This window comes from Narcine bancroftii, chromosome 1 (assembly GCF_036971445.1).
Source record: "Narcine bancroftii isolate sNarBan1 chromosome 1, sNarBan1.hap1, whole genome shotgun sequence".
Classification (NCBI taxonomy): Eukaryota; Metazoa; Chordata; class Chondrichthyes; order Torpediniformes; family Narcinidae; genus Narcine; species Narcine bancroftii.
In genome coordinates this window covers 468,573,502-468,592,672 of record NC_091469.1, presented here as the reverse complement: position 1 = coordinate 468,592,672, position 19,171 = coordinate 468,573,502, and the positions used below count along the sequence as shown (strand labels likewise).

General features: G+C 40.6%; 1 protein-coding gene across 3 annotated transcripts in view; it reads left to right on the top strand.

The window, feature by feature from the left end:
• dync2i1 (dynein 2 intermediate chain 1) overlaps window positions 1-19,171 on the top strand; it is a 125,677-nt gene that overhangs the window by 94,006 nt on the left and 12,500 nt on the right. For all 3 annotated transcript variants that reach the window (XM_069914721.1, XM_069914722.1, XM_069914720.1), the window contains 5 exons: window positions 10-120; window positions 616-677; window positions 6,276-6,327; window positions 14,393-14,450; window positions 18,219-18,318. In XM_069914721.1, coding sequence (XP_069770822.1) covers window positions 10-120; window positions 616-677; window positions 6,276-6,327; window positions 14,393-14,450; window positions 18,219-18,318 — 383 coding nt within the window. The remainder of the gene's footprint in view (window positions 1-9; window positions 121-615; window positions 678-6,275; window positions 6,328-14,392; window positions 14,451-18,218; window positions 18,319-19,171) is intronic.

Sequence of the window (19,171 nt, the reverse complement as noted above, 5' to 3'; positions counted from 1 at the left end):
TTCATTCAGATGGTGTTCAGACAGCTGTGAATCACTCGTGTGCGGTGAAGGCGATTGATCCAGTATCCTCTCCGACCTATGATAATTGCATTGGGCTTTCACTATTGACATCTCAGCAAGGTAGGTTTTCATTTAGCATTGCAGTCCTCTCATCATTTTGTCTATATAAAGCACCTGCATTTGTCTTACTTCACAAAGAATAGTGCAGCACAGGAACAGGCCCGTGGTTCATGAGTCTGTGCTGAACATGACGTCAAAATCAAACTAAAACTCTGCTGCTTGCACCTGATAGACTACCCTTCATCCTTTTCATATTCATGTATCTATCAAGATGCTTTTCAATGCTATCATTGTATCTGCTTCCATCACTACTACTGGTAGCTTGTTCCAGGCACCTACCATTCTCTGTGTTAAAATATTTGCTCCCCTCATCTTCCTTACATTTCCTCCCGCTAACTTTAAACCCATATCCTCTTGTGTGGGATGCTTTTGCTCTTGGGAAATTATTTGAATTGTATTTAGGAAATGAGAATCTCAATTAAATAACATATTTTCTTGGATAGTTACTTTTTTGCTCTTCTGTACCTAATGATGGTTTTCTTTTATATATCTAAGGAAGTTCTGGACTGACATTTCAGCTGGCATCACTTGATGAAAGTGGTTTGCTTAATCTGTGGGTAAGCATAAGATTCCATATAAAATCTTGAATATTTATATTTTAAATTGGAATAGTTATCAAAACTTTTGACAGTATAGGCTTGTCGTGTTGTGGTAGTTTTATGATTCCTTGTCAAACACAAGATTAACTTGCTGAAATATCAGCAAGTTTCTTTCCAATTTTTCAAACTGCTACAACATGTGGAAATTCAAATCTGATTTCTCGGACTGATACTAAAATTAACTTTCTGAATTGATTTCTCACATCGTTTCCACCTCCTCCCCCCCCCCCAACAAAAAGCAAAATGGTCCTTTTTTTCATTGATTTTTTTTTACTGTTGCATGGAATGTACTGTAACTTTGGAGTATTATTTGCAGTTTTTTGTCACCTACTTACAAAAGATATCAATAAGATTGAAAGAATGCAGAGAAGTTTTACAAGGATATTTGCAGGACTTGAAGAGCTGAATTATAGAGAAAGATTCCATAAGTTTGGACTTTATTCCCTTGAGAGCCGAAGACTAAGAGGAGATTTGATACAAAATTATGAGAAGTTTAGAGATGATAAATGCAAACAGAATTTTTCCACTGAGGTAAGGTGAGACAAGAATGCGAGGTCATGGTTTAGGGTGAAATGTTTAAGGGGAACTTTGAAAGAAATTCCTTCTCTCAGAGGATGCTGTGCATGGAACAAGCCGCCAGCGGAGGGTATGTGGGTTTTAGGAGAAGATTGGATAGGAGGGGTACGGAGGGCTATGATCTGGGCGCAGGTCAATGGGACTAGGTGGAATAAATGGTTCAGCATAGACTAGATGGGCCAAGGAACCTGTTTCTTTGCTGTCATATTCTTTGGTTCTAATTGTGGATGATACATCTAGCTTTTACACAATCTCTTGGCCTAATCCTAATTCTTTTAATTTGCTGAAAGACTTATCATTTAGGTGTGTGGCCTTTAGAATGTGATCTGGTTGAATTTCATTGTTACTTGTTATATTTCAGAAAGATTGTGCATGAATTTTATTCATATTCAGAATATATTCTTTTAGAAAAGGATTTTGGAATTGATGAATTATAAGGTTGCACAGTGGCACATTAAGCGATGGTGCTGCCTCACAGCTCCAAGGGCATGTGTCCGATCCTGACTTCCAGTGATGTCTGTCTGAAGTTTGCACGTTCTCATTGTGATCATAGGGGCTCTCCACAGGTTCGCCAGTTTCTTCCCATATACCAAAAACATGCTGGTTGATAAATGATCCCTACTCCATTGGTGGATGGTGAGTTGACATGCTTTTGAGAGAGAATGGGGTACCGAGAAATAAATATGTAGCTGAGATAAGGGAGATTGCTTTGAGAGTCAGCTTTTAGAGATGATTTGAGGCAATATTTTTTCATTACTAGAGGGTGCTTGAAATCTGGATCTGAGGTGATGGTGCAGGCAGGTACTCTTATAATATGGAAATAACGCAGAAGGTGAGGGCCAAGAGTTGGAAAATGGAATTGCTTTAGATCGGTATTTGATGGCTGCACATGCACGGTGGGCTAAAGTGTCGCTTGCCATCCTATTTGACTATCACCCTAGACTCAATTTGCCAGATGGCCTCTTCTATTTTGGCAAGAAATATGAAAAAATGTGAACATGAATCATATAGTCTATAATTAGAAATGATGAGTTTATTGTCTTGTACAATGCATTTAATTTTTTACTTCCTGAAGCTGAATAGGTACTTTGTAAAAAGGATCAACTACATAATGTAGTTATCCCAGTGCAAAAGAAACACTTTGCAAAGGTACAGACAATATTTTTTGTGCTGTTGGTACAGTCTGTGATTAGTGTTACAAGGGGAGGTTCAAGAGCCTGATAGCCACTGGAAAGAAACTGTTCTTGAACCTTGCTGGTCTTCTAAGAAGCAGTAAAAAGAGGTTATGAAAATGTTCCTGAACCTGTGGTGTGAGTCTTGTGGCACCTTAACCTCTTTCCTGATGGTAGCAGTGAGTACGGAGTGTGTGCTAGGTGGCAGCATTCCCTGTAGATGTTCTTGATGGTTGGGAGCATTTTACCTGTGATGTCCTGGACTGTGTCCACTACTGTTTGCAGTATTTTACATTCAGGGGTATTGGTGACCCATACCAGACCGTGACTCAGCTGGACGGCACACTTTCCACCACAAATCTGTAGAAATTTACCATGGTTTCTGATGTCATACCAAAACTCTGCAAACTCCTGAAGAAGTAGAGGCATTGACATGCTTTCTTCACGATACCATTTGTGTGTTGGATCTAGGAAAGATCCTCTGAGATAGTGACTCCCAAGAATTTAAATTTTCTCACCCTCTCCATCTCTGATCCCCCAATAATCACTGGATTGTACACCTCTGGTTTTCCCTTCCTGAAGTCAACAATCAGCTCCTTGATTTTGGTGACATTGAGTGTGAAGTTGTTGGTTCACCATTCAGCCAAATTTTCAATCCTTCTCCTGTATGCTGACTCATCAACCCTTTTTATATATGAGTGGCACAGTGGGCACAGTGGTTAACGTTATGCTTTTAAACCGCCAGCAATCAGGACTTTGGTTCGAATCCTGCGCTTTCTGTATGGAGTTTGTACGTTCTCCCTGTGTATGCGTTGGTTTTCTCTGGGAGCTCTGGTTTCCTCCCATTGTTCAAAATATACCAGGGTAGATTAATTGGGTGTAAATTGGGTGGCATGGACACATGGGCTGAAATTTCTTTTACTGTGTTGTATGTCTATATTTTAAAATATTAATTTAGATTAACTCACTACTGTGGTATCGTCAGTGAGTTTGTAGATGGTGTTGTCATATTGTGTGTATAGTGAATAGAATGGGGGCTAAGAACGCAGCCTTGCGATGCTCCAATGCTGTTCAAGATTATGAAGATGTTCTTCCAATCCTCATTGATTGTGGTCTGGCGGTGAAGAAATCCATGATCCAATTACACGGTGGGATGTTGGATCCCAGGTCTTGGAGTTTGCTCGTTAATTTTGAGGGCATGATAGTGTTAAATGCTGAACTGTGGTCAATAAAGAGCATACTTATGTATGCATCTTTGCTGTCTAGGACTTTGTGTAGAGCCAGAGAGATGATAGGCAAATTGGAATAGGTTCATGTCATCGCTCAGGCAAGATCAGATATGCTTCCACACCAGCCTTTCAAAACATATCCTTGCCCATTCACTTAACTATATTCCCTGAGGTTTCTTACTGCCACTTAGCTTTTGTGCATGATCTCCTGTTGCAGTTTTTGCCAAATTTCAGTAACAGAACTCCTATGAAGTTCTTTATTGATATTAATGTACCAAATAACTGCTGCTGTACCATTGAACACTATAGGTCAAAAACAGGCCCCTTCAGATCTTCTAGTCTGTGCCAAACCATTTTTATTGCCTAGTCCAACTGACCTGCACCCAGTCCATAGCCCTCAATACCTCTCCCATCCATGTACCTGTCCAAATTCTACTTAAATGTGAAAATTGAACCTGAATTCAGCACCTCAGCTGGTAGCTCATTCCACACTCCCACCACTCTCTGTGTGAAGAACTTACCCCTCATGTTCCCCCTAAATTTTTTTCCCCTTTCAGTCTTAACCCATGTACTCTGGTTTGTATCTCACCTACCCTCAGTGGAAAAAGCCGATTTACATAGAGTAAATGTCTATCCCCTCATAATTTTAAATATCACTATCAAATCTTCCCTCATCCCTATATGCTCCAGATAATAAAGTCCTCACATGCTTAACCTTTCCCTGTAACTCAGTTCCTGAAGTATGGGTAACATCCTAGTAAATCTTCTCTGCAACTTTTCTATTTTATTGATATCTTTTTTGTAGATATGTGACCAAAACTGCATACAATGCTCAAATTTGGCCACACTAATGTCTTATACAACTTTACTGTAACATCCCAACTCCTATACTCAATACTTTGATTTATGAAGGACACTATGCTAAAAGCTCTCTTTACAACCCTATCCACTTGTGATGCTTCTTTCAGGGAATAATGTATCTATTCCCAGATTCTTTTGTTCTACCACGGTACTCAGTGTACGTTCATCGTGTACTTCCTTTCTTGGTTTGTCCTTTGAAAATACAACACTTCACACTTGTCTGCATTAAATTCCATTTGTCATTTTTCAGCCCATTTTTTTAGTTGGGTCAGATTCCCCTGCAAGCTTTGAAACCCTTCTTCGCTGTCCACAACGCCTCCAGTCTTAGTGTCATCTGCAAACTTGTGATCCAATTTACCACATTATCATCCAAATCATTGTTACAGATGACAAACAACAATGGTGCCAGCATCCATCCCTGAAGCACACCACTAGTCACAGGCCTCCAGTCTGAGAAGCAATCATCTACCACCACTCTCTGGTTTTTCCTGTTTAGCCATTGTTGAATCCAGTTCACTACTTCACCTTGAATATCTAGTGTCTGAATCTTCCTGACTAACTTCCCATGTGGGACCTTGTCAAAGGCCTTTCTAAAATCCACATAATTTGCCTAGTCAACCTATCCACATAATAGACAACATCCACAGCCTTTCCTTCATCAACTTTCCTGGTAACCTTGAAAAACCTATAAGATTGATTAAACACGACCTACCATGCACAAAGCCTTATTGACTGTCCCTAATCAGTTTTTGGTTGTACAAATAATTGTATGTCCAATATTTTAGAATATTTTCCAATACTTACCTACTACTGATGTCAGGCTCACCTATTATTTCCAGGGTTACATTTGGAGCCTTTTTTAAACAACAGCACAACGTGAGCTACCTTCCAATCCTCCGGCACCACACCAGTGGCTAAGGACATTTTAAATATGTCTGCCAGAGCCCCTGCAATTTCTACACTACCCTCCCTCAAGGTCCAAGGAAATAGCTTGTCAGGCCCTGGGTATTTATCCACCCTTATTTGCCTCAACAAAGTAAACACTTACTCTTATTTAATCTGTGTGGATTCCATGCTTGTTTTCCTTACTTCACATGACTCTGCACCCGTTTCCTGAGTGAATACTGATGGGAAAAAAAGCATTTAAGATCTCCCCCATCTCTTGTGGCCCCACACAAAGCCAATCAATCTGATTTTCAAGGGGATCAATTTTATTCCTTATTATCCTTTTGCTCTTAATATACCTGTAGAAACCCTTAGGATGTTCCTTCACATTGTCCGTCAAGGCAACCTCGTGTCTTTTTTTTTTGCCTTCATCATTTCTTTCTTGAGCTTTTTCTTGCATTTTTTTATACTCCTCAAGTACCTTATTTGCTCCTTATGCACCCCTCTCTTCTTCTGAACCAGATCCCCATTATCCCTTGGAAAACAAGATTCCCAATGCCTGCAAACCTTGCCTTTAGTCCTGACAGGAACATACAAACTGCATTCTCAAAATTTCACCTTTGAAGGACCTCGACTTACCTCGCACACCCTTGCTGGGAAACCACTTGTCCCAATCCACACATTCTGGATCCTTTCTTATTTCCTCAAAATTGGCCTTTCTCCAATTTAGAATCTCAAACTATCGTTCTCCATAATTAACTTGAAACTAATGGCACTATTATCACTGTTGAGGCTGTGAAATGTGTTTTGTAAATACAGATTCTTTCTTTCAGGTTGTGATTGAACTCCCAAAGGCAGATCTTGCGGGCTCTCTGACTGATTTAGGTAAGTTTGAAATATAATGCAGTTGGGAAACTAATTCAGGTTTTGGAACAACTTGGACAATTGTGTGTAGTTAGGTCCCCAGCTACAGGAAGAATGTCAAGACTGATAGGGTGTAGAAAAGACACACAAGAATTTTACCAGAACTGGAGTGCAGGACTTAAGGAGGGAATTGAAAGGTTGGAACTTCTTGTTCTGGATTGTTGGAGGCTGAAGGGCGACCTTTTTGAAATTCGCCAGGATAAGTGTAAAAATAGAGGGCAGAGATTTAAGGTAGGAGTGTAAATATTTAAAGGGGATCTGAGGGGCTACTTTTTCACATTGAACTGCCAGTTGAAGCAGTGGAGGTTGGTAGTGTTTAAAAGACATTTAGACAGGTATGTGAATAGGAAAGTTTCAGAGGGATGTGTGTGAAACTTAAAACAAATTGTATTAGCTCAGGTAGGCATAGACAAATTGGAGCAAAGGATCTGTTTCTGTGATGTATAACTCTGTGAACAGATAATTGGATTGAAATATCAACTTTTGAGTTGGTCATTTTCTTGTCCTTTGAATTGGGAAGTTATGAGTTCAAGACCAACTTTGTGACTTGAGCACAAAATCTGTGCTTACACTATTGAATGAGAAACCTATCTTTTAAAAAAAGTGTTGATATGTGACCATTAGAAGGGGGATAAAGCAAGCTCTGAAGTACTATTCAAAAACAGCACAGGAGTTATGACAAATTCAAGGCCAATATTTGTGCAGTAAATGACAGAATCATAAATGATTAATTTGCTACAATAAAACCCTTGTTATCCGAATTCAAGCAACCGGAAAAAAAAATCCAGGGGAAATAAATAATTAGAATGAATATAAATAAATAAATAATTAGAACGTTAAAAGCGTGAAAGTAAATATTCTCTGAAGAAAGACATAAATCTTTGGTGAAGATGGAAGCAAACGTTCAGCCAGCAGAGGGCCTTGATCATGCTTTTCTCATAGCAGCTGTTTGAATAAAATTGTGTTTGAATAAAATGGCATCGCTCAGAGTGAAAAGCTTTGCCCATGGGAGCTGTTCAAATAAAGTTTGAATAAAGTTGTGTTTGATTAAAATAGCATTGTCCTAGATGGGTTGGGGTGACATTCTTAAAGTGTCTCCTTATCATTGCTAAGTAGAGTCTTTATCTTTATTAGTATATTATTAAGTATATTAGTAAGGTTTTATCTGTAAACTTGTGGGGGGGTTAATTATCAATAATGGCATTGTTCATTTATGGGACATCTCTGAGGAGGGGGAGGAACCTGTAGATGCAGCAAAGGTTGAATGCTTTTAAGCAATGCAACTGAAAATAAAGTAAAATCCTTTAAGGTTTATATATTTATGCAAAGTGATGTTTGTTCAGTGTAAGTACAGTGTAGTATTTTTGTCTTTTTAAACGACTTGGAAGGATTGTTTAATGCATGTGTACTAGTTAGACTTTATTAGAGTGAATCTCAGGCAACTGGAAAACTCACTCATCCGGCATCTAGACCCAGAAGGTGCTGGATACCAGCAGTATTTATCTTTTGTTGGAACTTTGCTTAGTAAAAATTGGTTCCAGTGCATTTAAAAAAAATGTTTTGACTGTAAAGTGCTTTGAGCCATCCTTAATGTAATTTAAATATGTTTGTCTTGTTAAAATGATGAATTGTTGGGTAAGAGAGCAAAAAGGAAATAAAAATGGGCAGTGAAACAAAGGTCGTACTCCAAAAAGAGGATTTGAATATGATGATTTGAAGAATGGGAGAAAAATGCCTTGGTAGTTGGAACTGAAAAGCAGGAGAATACTGGTTGAAAATGCAGTGGAGTAAAGAAATAGAGGAAGAAAATAGAGGGTTATGGGTGTGAGAAAGGAAAAATTAGGTTGTTGTGGAGTAAAACACGAAAGTCTGCTGGCACTATGCTTGAAGTAAAGCGCAATTCTGGAGAAACTCGGCAGGTCAAACAGTGTACTTTATATAGCAAAGATTAAAAAAAAACATAACCAACATTTTGGGCTTGAGCCCTACGTCAAGCTATGTCAAAGTGCCTTAACAAAATGGTGGAGTGAGGGGCAGAGGGAGGAGCACAGTCCCACAGGTAGGAGGTAATACGTGGATAAGGAAGGGAAGGTACCCAGGAGGAGGGGGATGGCTCTGTGAATGGAGAGGGAAGGTGGGGGGAGAGCTGGAGGAAAGAAGACAAAGGAAATGGGAAGGGAGGGAAAACAGAGTAGGCTAGCAGCAACTGGTGAAGTTGATGTTTTGTTTTGAATATCTTATTTTTGACTTTCACAGACATATAAATTCAAACAACACAATCTCTTTCTCCACCCGTATAACATATAGAATCCGTTTTTATTCCCCCCCCCCCCCACCACCCCCTTCCTACTCCCCTTTCCCTGATATCACTAAGAATAAAGTCATATAACTTATACAGAGATGAAAAACACAGTGGGGTCAACCAGAAGCCGAGGTAAAAGCCTAGGAAAAAAAACCCAAGGTAACCAAGTAACCAAAGATAAGGAATAAAAAGGAAAAGTGACCAACGGAGCATGTTGTCTGTGCCACATCCATTTCCTTGATCCTAGTCGTTTCTCGACTTGGAAGGATTGTTTCAGTACCCTTGTTCTGAAGTCATATCTGCAAACCAATATCCTTCAGATAAGGTTGCCACACTCTAACGAATGTGTCATATTTCCTCCTTAAATTGTATGTCGTTCTCTCCAGAGGAATGCAACTCTGCATTTCCGTATTCCATCATGCAATGTTAAATTGGGAGTCGGACTTCCATGTGACCACTATGCATTTCCTAGCTACCGCCAAAGAGACCTTCACAACCTGAATTTGGTATCGGGACAGTTTAAAATACATGTCCATAATGTTCCCCAAAAGGTACAATTTCGGATCTTGTGGAAAATCCACCTTTGTAATTCAGAATATCTCCCAGGTCCTCCCAGAAGGATCTCACTTTTGTACACAGCCAGGTTGAATGGATAAAAGTTCCAATCCCCACACCACACCTAAAGTACATTTCATCAGAGGCGTGACCTCACTCTAGTACAGATTTACCTTATACCCTGAGATCTTCCCATAATCCTCCATTATTCAGTGTGATCCACCGCCTGGTCAACGACATCTGTCCCTCCCCCAGGTCCATCAAATGTACTACACATCATCAGTGAATAAGTTGATCTTGTGTTCCATCTGGCCCACCTTGAACTCCTTTATGCCCGGATCCTGCCAAATGACTTCCGCCAGCGGCTCAATGGCCAGTATGAATAGCGCTGGTGACAATGGACAGCCCTGTCTACTGGACCAACTCAATGGAAACACTGAAGACATCTGCCTGTTTGTAATAACAGGGTTTATAGAAATGTTCTAACCAAATTAATAAATATTTGTCCCAGTCCAAATTTCTCCAGTACCTTGAACAAAAGGTCACTCCAATCTGTCAAAAGCCTTCTCCACATTCACAGCTACAGCCTCTCCTGGATCCATCCCCGACTGTGCCAGATTTATTATATTAAACAATCTAGCTATGTTGTTTTATACAAATCCAGATTGACCTGGATTCATTAATTTTGGTAAATATACCACCAACCTATTGGCCAATGCTTTTGCTACAATTTTGTAATCTGCATTCATTAACAAGATGGACCTATAAGAGGAGGGATTCAATGTGTACCTGTCTTTTTTTAGGATCACTGTGATGATTCCTGTTGAGAAAGATTCCAGGAGGTTATGCGTCTCCGCCACCTGATTCACCACCTTTATAAAATTCTATGGGGAAACTATCCTTCCCCAGTGATTTATTAGCTTGCATTGAACCCAAGTTTTTTTAATCTCCTCTATAAAAGGAGGCATTCAGCCCCTCTTGATCATCTATTTTAGTGGGATCCTCCTGACTCTGATTTATTCATCTCTTTATAGAACTTTCTGAATGTTTTGTTTATTTCCTTGGTTTAGGTGAAATCATGCCTTCCCCATTTGAATCACATTGATTGTTCTTGAGACCTCTTCTGCCCTAAACTGTCAGGACAAGACTTTATGGGGCCTCTTCGCCAGCTTGTAATACTGTTGTCTAGATCTTAAGATGAACTTTTCAGCCTTATATGTTTGCAATGTATAACCTTTGAGCTTTTTATTCATGGAGTTCATGTATTTTTCTTCTGAACCCTCTCTTTGATAGCCTTTTTCGAATTGGGCTATTTCCTGCTCCAAACTATTGATCTCTTTCACGTGCCCCTTTTTGATACCTTTAGTATATCTAAATATCTGGCCCTTAAATAAGCCTTCAATGTGTCCCATATTAGGAAATTATCATCCATAAAGGGAAAGTTCATCTCATAGAACAATTCTATCTCAGCTCTAACAAAGCTACAAAATTCCAGTTTTCTCAACAACAACAAATTGAGGCACCATCTATACGTCATGACCTGCTTATCTTCCATTATGATGGCAGAGTCAAGGGTGAATGGTATGACGGAAATCGTGTTGTGTACCTGGTCTCCATTATCCTACTCTCCAACTGGGCTAGGAATTGTGTCGTCTCAAGTTAAAGGAATAATCCCTTTTACTTGGATTCTACCTTCTACAGACATCTATTAAATTCAGCTCTTTCATAAAGGTCAAGGTGGAGTTCACTGCCTTAGCTCTTGTTACTTTCTTTGCTGACTTGACCATAGCCAGGCAAAAATTGAAGTTCCCTCCCCCCCCCCGCTGTTACCTTAAAAAAAAATTGTATAAATTGCTCATCATCAAAATTCAGTTCATAAATATTAATTAGTGTGCATGATCTGGAGTATATTTGACAATGCATCATCACAAATCTCACAGATAGGTCAGTGACCACACCCCAGTCTACCACTGAAACATTCTTCCCTATTATGATATCCACACCCCTCTGGCCCTGTAACTGAAGTAGAGCATCACCACCTGACTCACCCACCCCCTCTTTAACTTTATATGCTCTTGCTTTGTAAGGTGGGTTTCCTGCAGAAACACTATGTTTGCCTGCATCCTTTTCAGGTGTGCCAAAATTCTTTTTCTCTTTATTGTTCAGTTTTTCCCATTCACATTAAAACTTAAAAACTTAATTGTGTTATCCATGCTCCAAACAAAACGTAAATGGACTAAAAAAATAGAACTAACAATTTTTTTTTAATCCAAAACATAGCCCCAATTAATCCTTTCCCCTTCCCTTCTCCCCCCTGAACTACCCCCTACCTTTCTTGATGCCAATGCTCAAAATATTGGCATCAATTCCTCTGCCATTTTGGGGTGTGTGTAATGCACCCATCTCATTCTTACCCTAGACTTCCCCCCCCCCCCCAACTTTTCTTCAAGCTCCCTGTAATAATTCTTCTTTTAACATCTATTCTTCTTTAGACAGTAATACAATACCACACAATGAAACATACCCCTCATAATCATAACATTTACAGTATATACAATCAATAATTTGGCCATTTCCCCTTTTTTAATTTCACCTTATTTGTATTTAGACCTGGGAGGGTGGCAGGGTTTCCACTGCCTCCTGAGGGTCTGTAAGAAAAAAACCTTTTCTCCCCTCCTGCTCTTAATATCTCCAATGCTGCAGGTTGAAGGAGGGTAAACTCAATCCCTTTTCTCCTAAGATTTTTTTTCACCTGGTCAAATTCCCTCCTGTGCCTTAAAAGCACCACACATCAGGGTAAAAGAGGACTCTCACTCCTCCATACTTTTGCCAGACCCCTCCTTCTATCGCTCCCCTCGCCACCACCCATAAAACCGTCTCTCTGTCCTGGTAGCGAATGAACCAAGGAACCTAACCAGGACAGATCGGGGTCACTGATTTGGACTCTATCTCCAGATTATTTCACATTTTCTCCCTATGCAACACCTCAGAAATCCACTTTTTGAAGAGCTCCACCGTGTCTCTTCCCTCCGTACCCTCCTTCACCCCCACAATTTTAATACTGTTTCTCCTGCTGAAATTTTCGAGTGTCCATTTGCTCTCGTATTCTTTCCTTTTCCTTCCCCCAAACGTCCATCTCTCTTTTTTTTTAAACAGCTCTTCTTCCACTCTTTTTATTCTTTCCTCTGTTAGTTACATTATCTATTTTTTCTTTGATGGCATTCTGGCCTGCTACCAATTTTTTAAATGTATTGTTCATCTGGTAGATAGCATCCATAATGTACCCAGTAGAGGGCTCTCTGCCTCCTTTTTTCTTTGACTTTCTTTCCTCCCTGCCTTTCCCTTTTGTTCCTTTCTTTCCCCTTCCTCCCCTTCTGGCTCTTCTTCTTCTGAAGTCTTCTGGTGAACGCTGCCATGCTTCCCTCTGATGTCCTCGATGTCCCTGCTCCTCCTTGATGCTGCAGCCCGCCATTCTTGACACCTTGCGCACCCTCTATCTCCTGATTTCCACATGGATTGGCCTTTTATTCCTGTCACCCATTGTTGTCGCTGCCGTCTTCACTACTTCTCCAGGCTCGAGTCGGCAGTGCTACCCGCCGGCCTCCACCGCATCTCCATGGTTGCCCAATGGCGCTCCTGTCATCTCACTTGCGCCCCTCTCCAGGCCCCCTCGTGCTTCCGTTCCTGCGCCACCAGCCTCACTCACCCCCAAGTAAGTTTTTGATCCGTGAGATGGACTGGGGCTCCTCTCTCGCCGCTGACACCTGCGTGGGCCCAAGGTCGGCTTCCTTCTCCCTTCCACCACAAGGTGATCCTCTCCCATTTTCTCTTCTGCTTTGGTTCAGCCCTTTATTCTTCGAATTTTTTCTTGTATCTTTATCATCTGTGTTTTCTTTCTTTACTTTTTTTAAAAGGGGATCTTTTTTGTCTTTCTTCTTTCTTTTGGGGAGCTCGGCTTTGCACTGACTACTTCTCCGACACCATCTTGAAAAAACCTGAAGAAGTCCTTTTAATGCCATCTGGTTGGAGAGTGCTGAGACAGAAAGTGAAGTGTTGTTCTGCCAACTTACGGGTGGTCTTGGTAGAACAGAACATGAGGCCATGAGCAGACATGGCAGCATGTGAGTGGGGAGTGGAATTGAAATGGTTGGCCACTGGGAGATTCCTGCCACTGATGAGGGCAGAGCAAAGTTGCTCAGCAAAGCGATCTCCCAGTCTGCCTCCCATCTTTCCAACGTAGAGAACGCCACTGTGAGAGCACCGGATGCAGTAGATGACTCCTGCAGAGACACAAGTTGCTTCACTTGAAAGGACTGTTTAGGACCCCCAATGGTGGTGAGGGAGGAGGTGTTAGTGCAAGAGTGGCACTTATTGTGCCTGCAGGGAAAGGTGCCAAGCAGGCGATTAATGGGAAAGGATGAGCGGACAAGGGATACATGGAGGGATTGGTCCTTATGGAAGCCAGAGATGGGAAGATCTGTCTGGTGATGAGATCATGTTGTAGGTAGTGGAAATTACAGATGTTGGATGCAGAGGCTGGTATGGAGGTAGGTAAGGACAAGGGGAATCCTGTGTTTATTATGTCGGAGTTGTGGAGTAGTTTTACTTGGGTTGGCCCAACATTGTGGGCTGAAGCGGCTGTACTGTGCTATCTATGAGTCTGCATTTGGAGAAGTGAAGAATCAGTTCAGGATAGAAAGGTGATATCAGGAAGAACTGGATGAGACTCTTTAGTTAAATCTTGACATTGTTTAAATTTGAGGAGGGTGAAAGTACATCATATAAATTCAAACAAAGATGCTGCACTTAAAACAGACGGACTTAAATTAAAATTTGAAGCAAAAAAAGGTGACTTCAATTTTACTGATAATGTTCAACTAAAATTTTGGTTCATCCAAATCTCAATATTGGATCATGCAACAATAATCATTTGACTAATAGGTGGAAAGTAGTTTTGAGGCAGAGAATGGAAGATTACAAACATTCCCTCATCAACGAGAAGCCAAAGAGAAGAGTTTAAGGAAATCAATGATGGTGGTGAAAAGAAAGTTGGGTTTCATTTAAAATCTGTAAAATTCTGGAGTTGTGGAAGGTTTTGGCTTCATCATGTTAATACCCCTAAAAATGACAGATTGGTATGTTGAATTAATTTTTTTTTGCTATATCTAGGATTGATCCCTGGTGGGAAGATGAAGTTGATCCACAGTTCTTCTATTGATGTAATCAGGTAAGACAGTATAGTATAAGGTGTTCTCATTGTAATTGATGTCATGCATTCTGCCATGACATCAGACTTCTTGAATATTGAAACAAATGTTGCTGCAGTTCCAATGTGGCAGATATTTAAGAAGGTAACTTTTGTGGTGGCTTTTAAGCGCAAGAATTGAGACATCTTGCTGCAATTATGCAGAGCTTTAGTGTGACTGCATCTGAAATATTGTATAGGGTAAGTTTACCAATGAGCAAATAGAAGTGAAGATTATGGGATTTCTAGGAAATTGGAATTGGCAAGGTTAAGCAGATTGTACTCAACTCTTGCCAGAACATAAGTGCCTACACTTCGGAAACACAAGAACTGGAGATGTTGGAATCTTGAGTAAATAAGGGGAAGCAAGAGTGAATCAGTGGGTCAGGAAGCATACATGAGAGAAATTGTCAATCATTATTCTGGTTTGCAACTTTCTCTCGAGTCTGCAATAAAGGCTCCCAACCCAAACTCTTGACTGACTATTTCTATCTATGGATGCTCTCTTTGTTCACTGAGTCTGTACTTTTATGAGTTCAGAAGAATGACAGGTGATTTTGTTGAAACATTCACAACTCTCATGTGACTTGACAGACCCGGCAGGGGTCACTGATTCAGATAAAAAGCAATGCCTGAGATGAAAATAAATTTTAGCACGCAGAGGTGAATGAGCATTTGGAATTCTCTACCAACAAGATTGTGGATTGCTTGGTTGCTGGGTATATTCAAGAAAAAGATTGATGGATATTTAGATGTTAAGAGAATCAAGGAAAGTGGATGTCACTGCAAGAAAATAGACCTGATATAAAATATTAGCCATGATCTTATGAAATGGTGGAGGACTCATAAGGAGCTTAAGGAACATTTCTAATGTTTTCATGGCCTCAATGTTTATTTCAGTTATAATTCAAAATAAAATGGAAACAGACTCCTCTTGTTATATATGATAAAAGGAAAAAGGGCAGCAAGGTAGGGAAAAATCCACCGTGGTTAACAAAGGAAATAAAGGAGAGTATAAAATTGAAGGTGCAGGTGTACAAAGCTGCAAAGAGCAGTGGGAAACTGGAAGATTGGGATAACTTTAAGAGACAACAAGGGGTTACAAAGCGGGTAATAAGAAATGGGAAAAAGGATTATGAAAGTAAATTGGCACAAAATATAAAAACAGAAAGCAAAAAATTTTATAAATATATAAAACGGAAGAGGGTGGCCAGAGTTAACATAGGACCCTTGGAGGATGAGAAAGGAAAACTGGTAGCAAAACATGAGGAAATGGCCGAGGCATTGAACAAATATTTTGTGTCAGTCTTCACGGTGGAAGACATGTCCAGCATGCCCAAGTGCGGAGTTAAGGATGCGAATGTTGGGAAGGGCCTTGATAAAATAGTTGTTACAAAGGAAGTAGTGATGGAGAAACTAATGGGACTAAAGCCAGACAAATCAGCTGGTCCTGATGATATGCATTCAAGGGTTCTGAAGGAAATGGCAGAAGTTATAGTTGATGCATTGGTGGTCATATACCAAAATTCCTTGGATTCTGGGCAGGTCCCGGCAGACTGGAAGACAGCAAATGTCACGCCACTTTTTAAGAAGGGATGTAGGCAGAAGACTGGAAATTATCGGCCAATTAGCTTGACGTCTGTCGTTGGAAAAATGCTTGAAGCTGTCATTAAAGATGAAATAGTGAAACTTTTGGAACGTAAGGGTTCAATCAGGCAGACGCAGCATGGTTTTAGAAAGGGAAGATCTTGTTTGATAAACTTGTTAGGATTCTTTGAGGATATAATGGGTGCGGTGGATAGAGGGGAACAGGTTGATGTTGTATATTTGGATTTCCAGAAAGCGTTTGATAAGGTGCTGCACAAGAGACTTATCAGTAAGTTACAGGACCGTGGAGTCCGGGGAAGTATATTGGCATGGATCGAAAATTGGTTGTCTGACAGGAGGCAGAGAGTTGGGATAAGTGGGAGTTTTTCAGATTGGCAGAGAGTGGTAAGTTGGGTGCCGCAGGGGTCGGTGCTAGGCCCACAACTGTTCATCTTTTGCATTGATGACTTGGAGGAGGGGACAAAATGTAGTGTAGCCAAGTTTGCGGATGACACCAAATTGAGTGGAATAGCAAATTGTAATGAGGATGTAGAGAGTCTGCAGAGGGATATAGTTAAGCTGGATGAGTGGGCAAAGGTCTGGCAGATGGAGTACAATGTTGGTAAGTGTGAGGTTATCCACTTTGGCAAGAAAAATAAAAGAGCTGAATATTATTTAAAGGGTGAAAAACTACAGCATGCTGTTGTGCAGAGGGACTTGGGAGTGCTTGTGCATGAATCGCAAAAAGTTAGGTTGCAGTTGCAGCAGGTTATTAAGAAGGCAAATGGAACTTTGGCCTTCATTGCTAGAGGAATTGAATTCAGGAGTAGAGAGGTAATGTTGCAACTGTATAAGGTACTGGTAAGACCGCACCTGGAGTACTGTGTCCAGTTCTGGTCTCCATATTTGAGGAAGTTTATACTGGCTTTGGAAACAGTCCAGAGGAGGTTTACTAGGTTGATCCCTGGGATGAAGGGGTTGACTTATGATGAAAGATTAAATCGTATAGGATTGTATTCGTTTGAGTTCAGAAGAATGAGAGGAGATCTTATAGAAACATATAGGATTATGAAGGGTATGGATAGGATAGATGTAGGAAGGTTTTTTGGAGATTTATCTAATAATGGATCCAAACAACAATTGAAATCACCATTAAATTTTCATATACCTGTGCCATATTAAAAAAAGAATCTTGAATAAACATTTGGTGCATGAATGGTGCATAAGAGTCCAAAACTCCAAATAAGTTTGACAATTTACAACAAGAAATCTACCCGCTGAGTCATTAACAACTGTTTCTAATTTGAAAGGCAATTTATTAATCAAAATAACGAGACCTCTTGAAGAAAGAAGAAACTATACCCTGACCAACCCAATCTCTCTTAAACTTTTGATGTTCCTTCTCAGTCAAATGAGTCTCTTGTAAAAAGGCAATGTCTATTTTAATTTTCTTTAAGCCAAAACCCTCTCTCTTAATTGGATTATTGAGCCCGTTAACATTAAATGTCACAAAATTTAAATTAGTCATTAATATATTTAATATTATAAATATCCAATGCCCACCCACAATGGTGGGACTCCGATCCATGGTTACTCTTCAAAACAAAATACATCTCTCCAATAAAAGAGAAGAAAGAAACCCCGCTGGTGTTTCTCAATGTAATTTTTCATCTTCTTAACGTCAGTATTAATGTCATCTTCTTAACATCAGAATTCCCCCCCCCCCCCCCAGATCTTTTGACACCCACTTGCTTACCCTTTGTAAAAAATTTGTGTAATTTTTCCAAACTACTTTGGATTCTACTATCTTGTCAACATTTATGATTATTTACTTCCTATTTCAAGGTGTAACCTTGGCAAAATTATTTCATTTATTAAAAAAATATATCATTATGAGAAGAATTGACATTTTGTGAATGCCTTTTCAGAGTTTTTGTCTCAGTTGTATTGATTAAAAATGTCTACACATCTCCCTTCTATTCATGGATTTCATTGGTTCCATACTGTGACATTTTGATGAGATCCTTTTGGTGTGGTTTTGTATCAGTTGTTAAATAAGGAACCTCATTGAAAAAAATGTAATGTTCTTGTTATTTCACATGGAGCAGAATTTTAACATGTCCATTTCATTGATGTTGCCTTTTTTCTCCTGAACCTGATCAGCTTTCTCCCAAGAAATCTCATGGAAATGTGCCGTCCTCAGACTCTGAGTATCAAGTTTATGCCAACAGATTCCAATCATTTCTTTATTGGAACAGACATTGTGAGTACTGATTTGTTTTCTAAAACAAATGGAAACATATAATTTTCCATTCATTTGGTTTCATGTTAAACACCAGAGAGAACAGATTAAAATAAGCCAAGAGCAGCCCAGGTAGTGGTAGGAGGGGAGGGATAGGAAGCGGGGACCAGGGGCTGGGGAGGGAGGGAGAAACGGGTACCTGGGAGAGGGGACTGGAGAGGGAGAAACAGGGGACCGGAGGGGGAGCAGGGACCTGGGGGAGTGAGGGCCGGGGAGGGGAAGAGTAGAGCAGAGACCACAGGGAGAGGGGGGAAGCAGAGACCGGGGAGGGGTGGGAGCGGGGAAAGAAGGAAGGATGGAGTGGGCTCCAGTGTCCCAGCACTGAACCAATGTGGCCAGGGCCAAGCAAGGGCATTTTCACACCCCCTGCCCCTCTTGGGGAGCCACTATACCTGCCTTTCTCGAGCCCCTCACTCACTAGACAGCACCTCCCCCCAAAAAATTAAAGCCTTACCTGATCGCTGTGTGTTGGTTGGGTCACTTGAGCTGAACTTCACCAACCTTGAGAGAGCCCCTCTGTGGTCTGTGCCCCATGCAGCTACCTAGGTCAGCTAATGGTAGTGCCGGTCCTGGCCATAACCAGGAGAGTCCATCACTCCAGGGGACGTCATATATATCCAGCAATAGTCTGGAGTGAGTCAAGAATGACGGCAAATTTCAGTGACTCCCTGGAGAACATCAGATGCTTTCTTTGTCTGATTTTTTTTCTTCCTGCTTTGTCCAAATTTAGGAGGGCAGTTGCCCACCTTGACCCCCCCTCCCCCAAACCGTATGCCTATGTAACCTGATGAAGCTACAGTCGAAAAATATAAGC